Genomic DNA, 11,958 nt, shown 5'->3' with positions numbered 1-11,958 from the left:
CAGCTGCATGCTGAATCTACCAATATTCTCCCCTCCTCGAATTTTGATTTTTCCACTAAAACATATTGAGCGACATCAGCTTTTGGTCCGGTCACCCGCCACTTTTTCCATCAAGTTGACTAAACACAAAATGGCTGCGTATGAGTTTCCCGACTTTGACCAATTGCCGTCTGTGCCGGGGCAGCCTCAGGGCAGTCTGTGGGGGTTTTTTGACCGAGGCGGCAAAAAGGATGAGCTTGGCAGTGAGTTTTCTCGGCGCTGTTTCGAAGCAGCTAAGACTATTGCTGTGGTATAGTTTGCTGTTGGCTGACAAGTATGTTACTATTCTTGGTACTATAGCCATCAACCTCTTGAATGCAGAGACTGTCAAAGAGGCTGCGCGGGAGATTCAGACCGGCCGCCATGTCCAGCTGGATTGGCCCATGAACAATGTCGAGTTTCCCGGCTTTGGCCGCATTCCTATTGAGCACAATGTGAAGGAGATGGAAAAGGAGGGCTTCCTGGGGCTGGATGACGAGATTAAGATTAACACGCAGACGAGCTCGCAGTGGGATAGTCTGAAACATGCAAGTCTTTCATGCGGCTGTTTTGTGTGTATGATGTGCTGAGATGTTTTTTGCAGTGGAGTATACAGAAAGAAGGCGTGTTTTACAATGGTTTGTCGATTAAGGAGGCTTTGCAATCGCCTAGAAATGGCCTGCACAGTAAGACTTTCCCTACACTCTATCTATTGGACATGGAGCTTACATGAATGATAGACGTTTGTGAGAAAGGTGGCATAGTCGGCAGAGGCATTCTCGTTGACTGGGTACTTTAATAACATAACACGGTGTGCAATCAAGAACTAACAAGTTGCAGCTACGATGGTGGGAGCATAAAAACCCAGGCAAAGAAGCGCCCTCTGCCATTTCAACCTACTCGATCCCGGCGTCCGAGCTGGAAGAGGTGCTCAAGTTCCAAGGCACCGAGTGCCGCCAGGGAGATGTCCTCATTGTTCGAACAGGCTTTGTCCGCTGGCACGAGTAAGTGTGCTAACAGTTCTATTCAACCTGATCACTAACTCACACCATCAAGCCTCGCAGATGAACGTACCCGAATCAAGGGCACCAGCCCCGAAACAAAAGTCCTCACCCTCATCGGCGTCGAGAGCAACATGGACACCGTCCGCTGGCTCTACTCCAAGCACTTTTCGGCTGTTGCTGGAGACACCATGGGCTGGGAGGCCTGGCCGTATCCCAAAGACTGCTGCCTTCACGAGTGGCTGCTTTGCCAGTGGGGGACGCCGATAGGCGAGATGTGGAATCTGGAGCAGTTGAGCGATGTTTGCGCCGAGTTGAAGAGGTGGTCGTTTTTCTTGACGAGTGCGCCGTTGCATGTTGTTGGGGCGGTTGGGTCTCCGCCGAATGTGATTGCCATATTTTGATATCTTGTATCACAATTTATAGATATGTAACTTCATGTAGAGAAATACATTATTTCCATCTTCCTTCCACACTGAACAACCCAAGAGCATGGAAATCGTGTATGATTGCAACAGCTACAACTAGGGACATGTATCACTAGTCGTTGGAGGGTGGCTCACTAATATGTAACAAGGGTATCAATTTGACAGGCCGGGATAAAAGCTTGGCTCTTCAGGGAGTGACTATATCTTGATCCAGTATATTGAGTCTTGTAAAGGCGCTATCGTATTGAGAATAGTTTTCATACATTCATGAATTATGTAAAGAGACGCTTATTTCTATGATAACTAGGGAGAGGATGTATATACAGGTTGGTATCTGGGAGTCATGGCGGTCATAAGTATAACAAATCACTATCCACACTGATAAGGCATGCCCTCAACGTTGTCGTAGTTGGGCACCTCCAACGAGTCAAAAAAGCTCACCTGCCCCGCATCCAGATTCGCAAACAAATCATCCAGCACAAATAGGTTTGGGAACAGCGCAGCATTCGTCGTGCTGTACGGCGCGAACTCATTCGGATACACGGGAATGCCCGTCTGCACGTCCAACGGCGGCTTCATCAAGGGATCCATGGGATTTGCTGTCATATCCAGCGCTGTCTGTTCACCAATGCCTGGAATAGGTCCTAGCTGCGGGTTCTGAGATCGAGGCGTTTCTTGTCGTGACGGTTGCTGGGGAAAGCCTGGCGCAGGACTGGCCGTGACTCTGCTGAGTTCGCCGGATTTACTCCTGTTGGTGAGCATCCGGCGGAGGCGCTCGATGATGTCGACAAAGAGTTTGAGGATCCAGCCGCTGACGGGCCATGATTCTTGGAGGCAGTTGAGGCCGAGCATGCATGTCCGCGCGCGGTTCTCGGCGAGTTCTCTACCAACGCTGCCTGATGTGCAGAGCGAGAAGACGTGCATTGATAGAGAGTTGAATAGAGCGGGGATTCTGCGTTTTTGTCAGTGTTTGTCAATGAACAAAGAAAAAGAGAACAAACTTACGTATGGATTTGGCTAAGCCGTACAAAGGACGTAGATAGGACATCCTCCATGACTCTCGTAATCTCGTTGGCGGCTGCCACGGCCTTGGGGCGGTCTCCCCAGAAATTCGACACGGGATCGTTTCCGGTGCTTGTAGGTCGGTAGAGAAGAATCACGCTGTAGCTATAGCACAAAGTCAGCATGTTATCTTCCCAGGTGATTGATTCTGAACTGAGATCAGCTTACTTGTAAGCCATGAGGATCATTGCAGACCACAGCCCCTGGCCGGTCTCCGGGTTAATGCCCCTGTACTGTAACGCGGCTGGGACCTGTATCCGAAAGTTTTCCAAGTCGTTTTCCATTTGCTCCTTTTGGCCCGGACTCGTTGATTGGATTGCGGCGTATCTCATTTTGACAATCCTGCCAACTGTTTCACATTAGCCTCAGGCACTAATCACGTGTAAGTCCAACTCTTACATATTATTGACAGTCGGGCCATCTGGCAGGCGTAAAGTGCTTCTTCATCGCCCAAGTGATTGTCGTCGTCCATGTCGCTGGGCTCAAGCATCTCGACGTCGCAGTCTCTGTGGCTAATGTGCAGTGGCCGACCTGTTGAGCCGCTGGCAATGGTGTCTCGGATCCGGATACACCACCAGATGCGTCTCCAATGTCTTGATTTCTCGTCACTCATGTGTGATTTTGCTGTGCTGTCCAAACATGTAAGTTGTCACTGTCGTCTCATATATCGATATTTAAGACTCACGATCTGTGCATCCCCAGACTCTGGGCCAAGCTCACGGCCACGCCCATCCAATGCCACGAGTCCTTCTCGTCGTTGGATCCTCCCCACCAGAAGCTAATGTAAAACACGGCTGTAACGTTGTTGACTTTATCAGGATCCAGTTCTGCATCGTATAGAGCTTTCGCCTGACGATAGAATACTGAGCGAGCGTGAGCCCTGCTTTCGCATCCCGTCATGGCGATATCGGCCGGATCGCACATGATGGCCGCTACCAGCAACATTCCGTTCAACACAAGCAGCGACATCTGGTTGCGGTGACATTTTTCGATAAAGTTGGTCTCGTTGACCAGTGGAAACGCCGGATGGAACCATCGAAAGTAGACGTCGAGCATCCGCTCCAACGCAGCTTCACTCAGCCGATAGTACAGATTCCTCTCCCGCAACAGCGCTATCTGGGCATTGACAATGTTCTCACGTCCCTGGTCCGACGGATCAAAGCCCTCGGCAATAGGAAAGTGAAGCCGCTTCTGATAGTTGCGCCGGTCACTCAGAAAGGGCGCCAGCACATCGTGAATGGCGTACGTCAGGCTGAACGAGTCGCCCGCGTAAAAGGTGCTGATGGCATCGCTGATGGGCTGCTGCGTTGGCCGCACGCTCTGGTCGGCGATATGCAGATAGAAGAGCGCGCTGGAGTCGGTGGGTGCGCGACGCTCAAAAGATCGCGATAGGCCGCGAAAAAGCTGGCCGTCGACTGGTTCCACCTGTGGGTGAGACTGAGACTGTAACTGAGATTGAGAAACAGACTGAGATGGGCGATGAGACTCTGCCTTGGGCTTCTGAGATGTGACTGCGGATAGAGCCCGCGGAGACTCGTCGGACGAAGAAGCCGGGGTCTTTTGCTGCGATGGGCGTTGAGGCGGGAGTTGTTGCGCGAGTTGAGGTTGTTGCTGTTGCTGGGATTGTCGCTCAGCCGACGATCTCTTTCGGCGAATGTATCTGCAGTCAATCCAACGTTGATTAGTCTTGTTGTTGTTCCGTTTGTGCTTGACAACTAGCAAAACACCGCACGGCCCAACTTTGTCTCTTTGTTTGTTGTCTCACTCCATGAAACCGTGGTGTCCACACAAGACCCAACACTCAACTCAGCTGCTACTTACCGTCCGCGCTTCGAGTCAATCAACACGCATTCCGCCCGTGCAATCCGGCATCCAGAACAAGCAACTCCAGGAGCCGCATCACACTTGACCTTTTTCGAGTTGCACCGGCGGCATGCCACTCGAGTCCTGTCCTTGCCGCGCTGCCGGTTTCTCTGCTGGTCCTCCGGGCTCTCCATGGTTTTTGATTGAGATTTAATGGTTGTTTGCTGCTTACATTGTTAAGATGCCGGGGCAGCAGGGCGTCTTCAATGTTTTATTGTCCCGTTTTTTTTTTTTTTCTTTTTTCCTTGTTCCTGTTTCGGCCTGTCAGCTCTCCCACTCTCCCTCCGAACAGTTCTACACGTTATGGCTTGCTGCGTGCTGCTTGGGTTCACCTTGTCTGGTTTCTCCCCGCTTTCTCTTCAAGCCCAAGTTTCTTTGCTAGACTTGTTGTAGAATAGGCGGTGTTTTTCTCAGCTTCTACTCCCCGCAAACTAGCTATTCGCAGAAACCATGGCTTGGGATGATCCTTGCTTAGCTTCGGCTTCTTCGGGGCGACGATCGCCGATCGGTCTCTCCACTGAAAGGTTTGCCCTCTGGGCATCTGCAGACTCCACCTCGAAATGGCGATTTCAGCTTTAAGACCCTTGTTGTTGTTCAGCTCGAATCTAGGGCAGAAGGAAGCATTTGGAGGTCTAGCATGTGGCACACGTTGCAAAAACCCGATGTTCCCAGATTCCCATCCACCTCGACGATGCTACTCTCCACACGTTCATGCAAAGTAAGAAGAGGAAATGGATGGACACGTGGTCGATATCAAGATGGATCTATTGGATTCAAGCTGCCCATTTGTGACAGTAAAACAGGAGACAGGCAAGACGGCTTTCATTGGCCATAGCTTCTGGTGTGGCGTTTGCCTCAGCTCGAGCTATGCGGGAAAAGTGACTAAATCCGGCCACAGCTCAAAGAAGCTTGAAGAGGCTCGTCCCCCTCTTCTAGAGTCACACGGATTAGATCACCCTTTTTTGAGTTCGATCTTGATAATGCGATTTGTTCAACTCTATCTAATATTGTGCCGCGAGATCTAGCTTTTAGATTCTATCACATCGACACGTCCTATTTCGGAGCCAAGTAGATAAGCTTTTTCGACAAGCTTTGACAGCCCGCCATCCTACGCAGTCAGCACTCAAGTGCTCTAATCGAGTCTTTGTGTCTTGTGGCGTGAAATGATCTACGGCAAGTTCATACTGCTCTTCTATTAGCTGTGGAAGCTTTTTCCGCGGAGAAAGAAAAACGTGGCAGATGGACTTACTTGATCAATATAGTCTTTGGTTCAGTAAATGCCCGCAAAGCCTACAGCCATAACAAGGTCAGAACAGTGATTTCGCAAAGCGAAAATGCAAGCGACATAATACTCACGTATTCTCCAAATTCCCGTCCAATTCCTGATGCCTTCTTCCCTCCAAACGGAGCTTGGACACTCATCTATCACACCATTGTTAGCTTTTATACTAGACCATAAACTCGTGTAGGATCAGCAACCTACCATGCTCACGCAATTGACGCCCACCACGCCAGAATCGATCCGAGCCGAGACTCTCAACGCTCGAGTAATGTCTTTTGTAAAAACACCCGCCATCAACCCATACTCTGTATCATTTGCTGCTTGAATCACTTCTGCTTCGGTCTCAAACGTCTTGATGACTGCCACAGGACCAAACACCTCGGTCTTGTAAATCTCTGCGTCGGGCTTCGGATTCACAAACACAGTTGGCTCCATGAAGTTTCCTTCTGTGCCGATTTGGTTGCCGCCCATGACGAGCTCTGCTTCTTCTTTTGCGCGGGCAATCATGGCGCGGACCTTTTCGAAAGCGAGGGAGTCTGCGATTGGGCCGTATTTGGTGTCTGGGTCTTGGGGGTCTCCGATGCCGGCACTTGCGGCCTTCATTTTCTCGACGTACTGGGAGATGAACTTTTCGGATATCGACCTTTGCACGTAGAGTCGAGAGGCGGCGACACAGACTTGGCCAGTTCGTGCCAGGATTCCATTTGTGGTCCTGTTCTAGCGTTAGCCATCGTCGGTTGATGAGCAAATCGCATCTGCTTACCAAGTGACTGCATTGTCGATATCAGCATCTTCAAATATCACAACAGGATTCTTGCCGCCTATGAACGTGTCAGCACCATCTCATCATCAACACATCACAGAGTCTCTAGGCATACCAAGCTCTAGTGTCACTCGCTTCAAGTTACTCTGCGCAGCCGCAATTTGAATTTTCTTCCCCGTCGCAACCGAGCCTGTAAAACTGATCTGGCAATTGTCAGCCTTTTGTCTCCAAGTCAGTGATGAATCTCACCTTTCGTATGCGCATATGCTCAGCCAGCAGCCCTCCAGTTCGGCCATCACCTGACACAACCTGGAACACGCCAGGAGGGAATCCAGCCTCTTCAAATAGAGGAGCGATTGCGAGAGAGCCCAACGGACCTTTTTCGGATGGCTTCACGATGAGGACGTTGCCTGTTGCTAAGCATGGCGCCGCTTTGAGGAATATCGATGCCACCGGTGAGTTGTACGGGAGGATGGCAGCGCATACTCTTCAATAACATTAGTACAAATTCACAGTGACCGTGTTTATGATCCAACGCTTACCCGATAGGCTCTTGCCGCACCAGTTTGACGATTCCATCGTCCGCTGGGAAATAATCACCTCGAAACTTGTCGGTCCAGCCGGCTATGCCATGTTAGTCAAATTTTCTCTGCTAAACGGAGCGGAAAGCCAACCATAGTATAAAAGATTGTTCTTTATATAATTCTTTTCTCTTGTTGGTATCAGAGACACCGGATTTCCCGTCGTCAGAGAATCGAGAAGCAAGACATCATGCAGCCTCGTCTCCAGCAAATCAGCCAGCTTTCTCAGGCACTCTGATCTCTGCGCTGCACTAAAAGTAGCCCATGGACCGTTGAACGCTGCTTCTGCGTGTTTTACAGCGTTTTCGACATCCACGCGGTCGGCAATTGGTATCTTTTCTGCTACCAGAGAGCCATCTTTGGGATTGAACAGCGAGTAATAGTCTTGAGAATTTGATTCTACGTATTCTCCGTTGACGTAGACTTTGTGAAACGAAAAGGGCACCTGGCCAAGTAAAGTCTTCATGATGTCTTGTGTTACTGGTTGTATGCAGCGTACGTTAATCTGAATGTGGCGATCAATTCACTCGACCACGTTTCTATCTCAACCATTTTATCCATGCTGGAGCCTTGCTTCACTTAGCGACGAAAATGTCCCACTGCAAGAGGTTATTCCAAAGTCCATGGAATTTTTGGCGCCAAAACGGCACGGCGTCTCTCGGCGATTCAAAGAGGCCGAATTAGGCAATATGAGATATAATTCCTCGACATGGAGGATCTTCTCGTTTAGGCGTGTAAATCCGCTGGAATTTCGGCTTCTGATGGAAAAGAGGCGTTCATTCCAGAACGCTCGGTTGGCGATATGCTGCTTTCGTCGATGAGGGCAAAAGGAAAGGCGGGCATGCCTGGCTCGAAATAGCTGCAGCGTGGTGTATATAGCGATCCTTGTCATCGGATAGAATTCTCGGTGGTCACAGAGGATCCTATACCATTTTCTAAAAGCCTATCATGTCGATGAAAGCAGTCGTTTTTCGTGGCCCGTACGATGTTGGTGTTGAGACGAGGCCTAAGCCAGCGATTCGGGATCCGACGGATGCTATAATCCGCGTTAGGCTTGCTGGAATATGTGGGAGGTAGGCTACAGGCAAAACTTCTTGTGGGCTATTGCTGACAGGCTTTAGTGAATTACACATGTATCGAGGCATCCAGAAGACGGGCACCGGACACATTATGGTAAATATGATACGTGGAGTATCCATTAATGACATCAGTTGCTAATGGGTGTTCATATTGAGGGCCATGAGTTCATCGGAGTCATCGAGGAAATAGGATCCGACGTAAACAAGTTCGCTGTTGGTGACGAAGTTGTCTCCTTATTCTCTCCCGTCTGGTACGTTTGCCAAGACTCGTCGATCACATCAAGTATACTAATCAAAAACAGCCTGAAATGCTGGTACTGCAAGCAAGGCCTCACCAACAGATGTGTCGAAGGAGTCGCATTTGGCACTCAGAAGCTCGACGGTGGACAGGCCGAGTTTGTCAGAGTTCCCTTTGCAGACGGCACTCTCCACCTTGTTCCTCCAGAGCTAGACGAGTCTCTACTCATTATGATGTGTGACATCTTTCCAACAGGGTATTATGGAGCGTCTCGTGCTGTTGAGGGCTTATTAACCCAGCACCAGTCGCCGCTGACCAGCTTCCGCGATGCCCATTCTACCAAGGTAAGCTTGAAAGGTCAGAATGGCCATACAAATGGCAGCACAAATGGCCTCACCAACGGTCAGACAAATCATCATACAAACGGAGATGGACCATTTGATCCATTAGGGTCTTCAGTGGTGGTCTGTCTTGGCTGTGGTCCTGTTGGGATTTGCGCCATCACCACAGCTCTATCAAAAGGCATCAAGACCGTATTAGCCGTCGACAGTGTGGAAGACCGTCTTTCAGAAGCAGCTCAAGTCGGAGCAATTCCTCTGAATCTCTCCAAGCATAACATTCTAGACGAAGTCATGTCACGGACGCAAGGACGCGGGGCAGATGCAGTGATTGAAGTAGTGGGCAACCCGGCCGCTCTCAAGTCTGCTTTTGAGCTGCTACGTCCGTGTGGCATATTATCTTCAGTTGGCTTTCACCAGGACGAGTTGCCATTTACTGGTCTGGACTGCTATCTGAAGAACATTACGTGAGTTTTCTCTTTGATATCTCTACAGCTGGCATTTGCTTATTTACAATTTACATAGTATGAACTTTGGCCGAGTTCCAGTGGGAACAGTTTTTAAGGATGCTCTTGAATGTTTAAAGGAAAACCAAGGAGCACTGAAGAATTACGTTACACATGAACTATCGCTAGACGAAGCAGCTACTGGGTTTGATCTGTTTGAGAAGAGGGTGGCCAGAAAGGTGGTACTTCGAGTGTAGCGAGCTAGAGCAAATAGGAGCCAGCCTGCATTTGGAAGAATTTGATGTAACAACTATAATTCCGTCAAGCAATATAGCCTCGTACTATTTCCCAACAGAATCTGGGAAAGAATCCTATAAGGGAACTATCCCGATGCAAGTGTCCGCGTGATGCTCTGTATTTCCGTGTCCGGCATACTTCGGTTCATTCTACGCGTGTCGTCGAGAAGGCTCGCATCATACCTTGTTGCTCTTGGCAACTACTACACACCCTCCACACAAGGGCTCTTCATTCCAATAAACGGCCTGTTAGCATCCGAGTCAGGCAATCGCGCAATCGGTATCTGTAGTTGTGAACTATTTCGGCTCCGAATTCCGATCGCAGCTAAGAATAGCGGTTCCATATTTGTAGGCGACTAATGGTTAAGAAGCCGGGCTGCATAATGCCGAGTTGTGAGAAGCCGTGCTGACTGATCCTTTGGTGGGCCAATAGAGAATCACGTATCTGAGCTTTGTAGGCGAGATGGAGACGAGGCTACCGTATTGGATACGCTTTGAGCTACCCTGGCATGAGCTGAGATGCAGAGTTCCAATAGTTTCGGAATTACAAAAGGCAATAGCCTGGGCAACGAAAATTGAATGTCGTACTGCAGCCTCGTTTACTCTTTTTGACTCTTGAACGACCAAATAGGATACAGATCATAATGACTCAGGAAAAGCCCAATATCCGCATTGGAAACGTCTCTGGCGCAACTGGCGACCACCCACACGCCATGGCGCGCATGGTTCGTTCCGGCAATGTTCATGTAATCACCGGTGATTGGCTGTCTGAGATGAACATTGCCTGGAACGCCATCACGAAGCAGGAAGTAGACGAGAATCTGGGATACGAGGATGGCTTCTATCAGCAGCTAGAAGAATGCATCGACGACATTGTTGCAAAGAATATTCGCGTTGTGACCAATGCTGGTGCTCTGAATGTTATGAGCTTGTATAACAAAGTGAAACGGCTCTGCGAAGAACGAGGACATGACTGTGTTATTGCGGCTGTTCTGGGAGATGATATTACGGATTTGCTTGTGGATAAAGTTTCAGACAAGAAAAACACAGGCTTTAAACATTTGGATCATCCAGAAACGTCGCTTGATGACTGGGAGTTTACGCCTTGTACTGGAAATGCCTACATTGGCAGCTGGGGCATAACTGCTGCCCTTAGGGCTGGTGCGAATATCGTTCTCTGCGGGAGATGCACCGATGCTTCACCAGTTATGGGAGCTGCTGCTTGGTACTATGGCTGGAAGGAAGACAGCTTTGATGAGTTGGCTGGCTCACTGCTGGCTGCTCACCTGATTGAGTGTGGCCCATACGTTGTTGGCGCAAACTTTTCCGGCTTCAAAGACTTTTTGTCTGATCTCGTTGATCTAGCCTTTCCCATAGCTGAGATTGACTCTAAAGGAGCCAGCGTTATTACACGGACGGCAGAGGGAGGAGGTCATGTAACTGAGGGGACGGTAACTGCGCAATTACTCTATGAGCTCCAAGGCCATCTCTATCTGAATCCAGACGTCGTTGCAGATCTGTCTACTGTTTCGATCAAGCAGCAGGGAACAGATGGTGTAAGAGTTACAGGAGTTAAAGGTCTGCCTCCACCAGCCACCACCAAAGCCATGATTGCAGGCAAGGGGGGGTACCAGGCTGAAGCAACCTTTTACATCAACGGCCTTGACGTGGCGGAAAAGGCTACAATGATGAAGAACCAGCTTTCTCATATTTTCCAGGACAGTCGGTTCAGCAAACTTAGCATCGAACTGTATGGGACGCAAGCAGAGAATCCGTCATCTCAACAGGCGGGTACTGTATCATTGAGAGTCTTTGCACAAGCGCGGAAGAAAGAAGACATTGATGAGCTGAGGTTCAAGATCCCCTTGTATGCGTTGCGGATGCAGAGTTACCCTGGATACCACATGAATCTCGACTTTCGGACAATGACGCCACGGCCATTCATGGAAATGTTTCCAGCACTGATGCCGGTTTCATTAATAGATCACCGCGTCCTGATCAGCACTGGTGAGGTTATCAAGGTCGAACAGCCCAAGATTACAGCGACGTATCCCGTTGTTCGACCATCAGCAGACACAGCGGAGCCTGTAGACCTGTTGTCGTTTGGACCAACAGAGTTTGCGCCTCTCGGCAGTATCGTCCATGCAAGATCGGGAGACAAAGGCGACAACTCGAATGTGGGATTCTTTGTTCGTGATGCTTCGGAATATCCTTGGCTGAGGACTCTACTGAGCGTCGACAAGCTGAAGCAGCTGCTGGGGGATGACTGGCATAGCGGGAATCCGAACAGACGAGTGGAGAGAATAGAGTTTCCTACTATCAACGCCGTGCACTTGTAAGTTCCACGATGATACAAGAAGAGAGTATGTATACTAATATTTTATGGCAAAGCCGGATACTTGATAACCTCAATGGTGGGATAGCATCGTCTGACAGAATTGATGGGTTGGGCAAGGGTGTTGCTGAGTATTTGCGAAGCAAATATGTGGATATACCCAAGGTATTCTTAGAGAAAGGTCGCATATGAAGCAATTCATCAATAGCGTATTAATAAAAGTTGTAA

At 49.3% G+C, this 11,958-nt stretch overlaps 5 protein-coding genes across 5 annotated transcripts; 3 read left to right on the top strand and 2 right to left on the bottom strand.

Annotated features, from left to right (window-relative positions):
- Positions 1 to 7: 7 nt before the first annotated feature.
- Positions 8 to 1,423, top strand: TGAM01_v202117 (hypothetical protein; the record flags this gene model as incomplete). The annotated part of the gene is made up of 4 exons (XM_024548921.1): positions 8 to 242; positions 340 to 590; positions 859 to 1,022; positions 1,075 to 1,423. The coding sequence occupies 4 exons, from the start codon at positions 8 to 10 to the stop codon at positions 1,421 to 1,423; spliced, it is 999 nt and encodes a 332-aa protein (XP_024406324.1).
- Positions 1,424 to 1,816: 393 nt separating this feature from the next.
- TGAM01_v202116 (hypothetical protein) lies at positions 1,817 to 4,506 on the bottom strand (the record flags this gene model as incomplete). Its single annotated transcript, XM_018800342.1, has 6 exons — positions 1,817 to 2,399; positions 2,453 to 2,614; positions 2,678 to 2,858; positions 2,909 to 3,138; positions 3,195 to 4,169; positions 4,331 to 4,506. 6 exons carry the CDS (start codon positions 4,504 to 4,506, stop codon positions 1,817 to 1,819), a joined length of 2,307 nt encoding a protein of 768 aa, XP_018666484.1.
- Positions 4,507 to 5,540: 1,034 nt separating this feature from the next.
- Positions 5,541 to 7,464, bottom strand: TGAM01_v202115 (aldehyde dehydrogenase; the record flags this gene model as incomplete). Its single annotated transcript, XM_024548920.1, has 9 exons — positions 5,541 to 5,556; positions 5,622 to 5,662; positions 5,729 to 5,794; positions 5,856 to 6,366; positions 6,418 to 6,475; positions 6,533 to 6,620; positions 6,667 to 6,904; positions 6,960 to 7,041; positions 7,092 to 7,464. The coding sequence occupies 9 exons, from the start codon at positions 7,462 to 7,464 to the stop codon at positions 5,541 to 5,543; spliced, it is 1,473 nt and encodes a 490-aa protein (XP_024406323.1).
- Positions 7,465 to 7,946: 482 nt separating this feature from the next.
- TGAM01_v202114 (hypothetical protein) lies at positions 7,947 to 9,356 on the top strand (the record flags this gene model as incomplete). Its single annotated transcript, XM_024548919.1, has 5 exons — positions 7,947 to 8,071; positions 8,120 to 8,171; positions 8,210 to 8,328; positions 8,380 to 9,120; positions 9,179 to 9,356. The coding sequence occupies 5 exons, from the start codon at positions 7,947 to 7,949 to the stop codon at positions 9,354 to 9,356; spliced, it is 1,215 nt and encodes a 404-aa protein (XP_024406322.1).
- A 683-nt stretch (positions 9,357 to 10,039) lies between these two features.
- On the top strand, positions 10,040 to 11,922 carry TGAM01_v202113 (hypothetical protein; the record flags this gene model as incomplete). The annotated part of the gene is made up of 2 exons (XM_024548918.1): positions 10,040 to 11,730; positions 11,787 to 11,922. 2 exons carry the CDS (start codon positions 10,040 to 10,042, stop codon positions 11,920 to 11,922), a joined length of 1,827 nt encoding a protein of 608 aa, XP_024406321.1.
- Between the last annotated feature and the right edge of the window lie 36 nt (positions 11,923 to 11,958).

This window comes from Trichoderma gamsii (genome assembly GCF_001481775.2).
Source record: "Trichoderma gamsii strain T6085 chromosome Unknown Scaffold_5.2, whole genome shotgun sequence".
In the NCBI taxonomy this organism is placed as follows: Eukaryota; Fungi; Ascomycota; class Sordariomycetes; order Hypocreales; family Hypocreaceae; genus Trichoderma; species Trichoderma gamsii.
The sequence above is the reverse complement of the archived record's forward strand: the minus strand, read 5'-3'. Positions and strand labels throughout refer to the sequence as shown.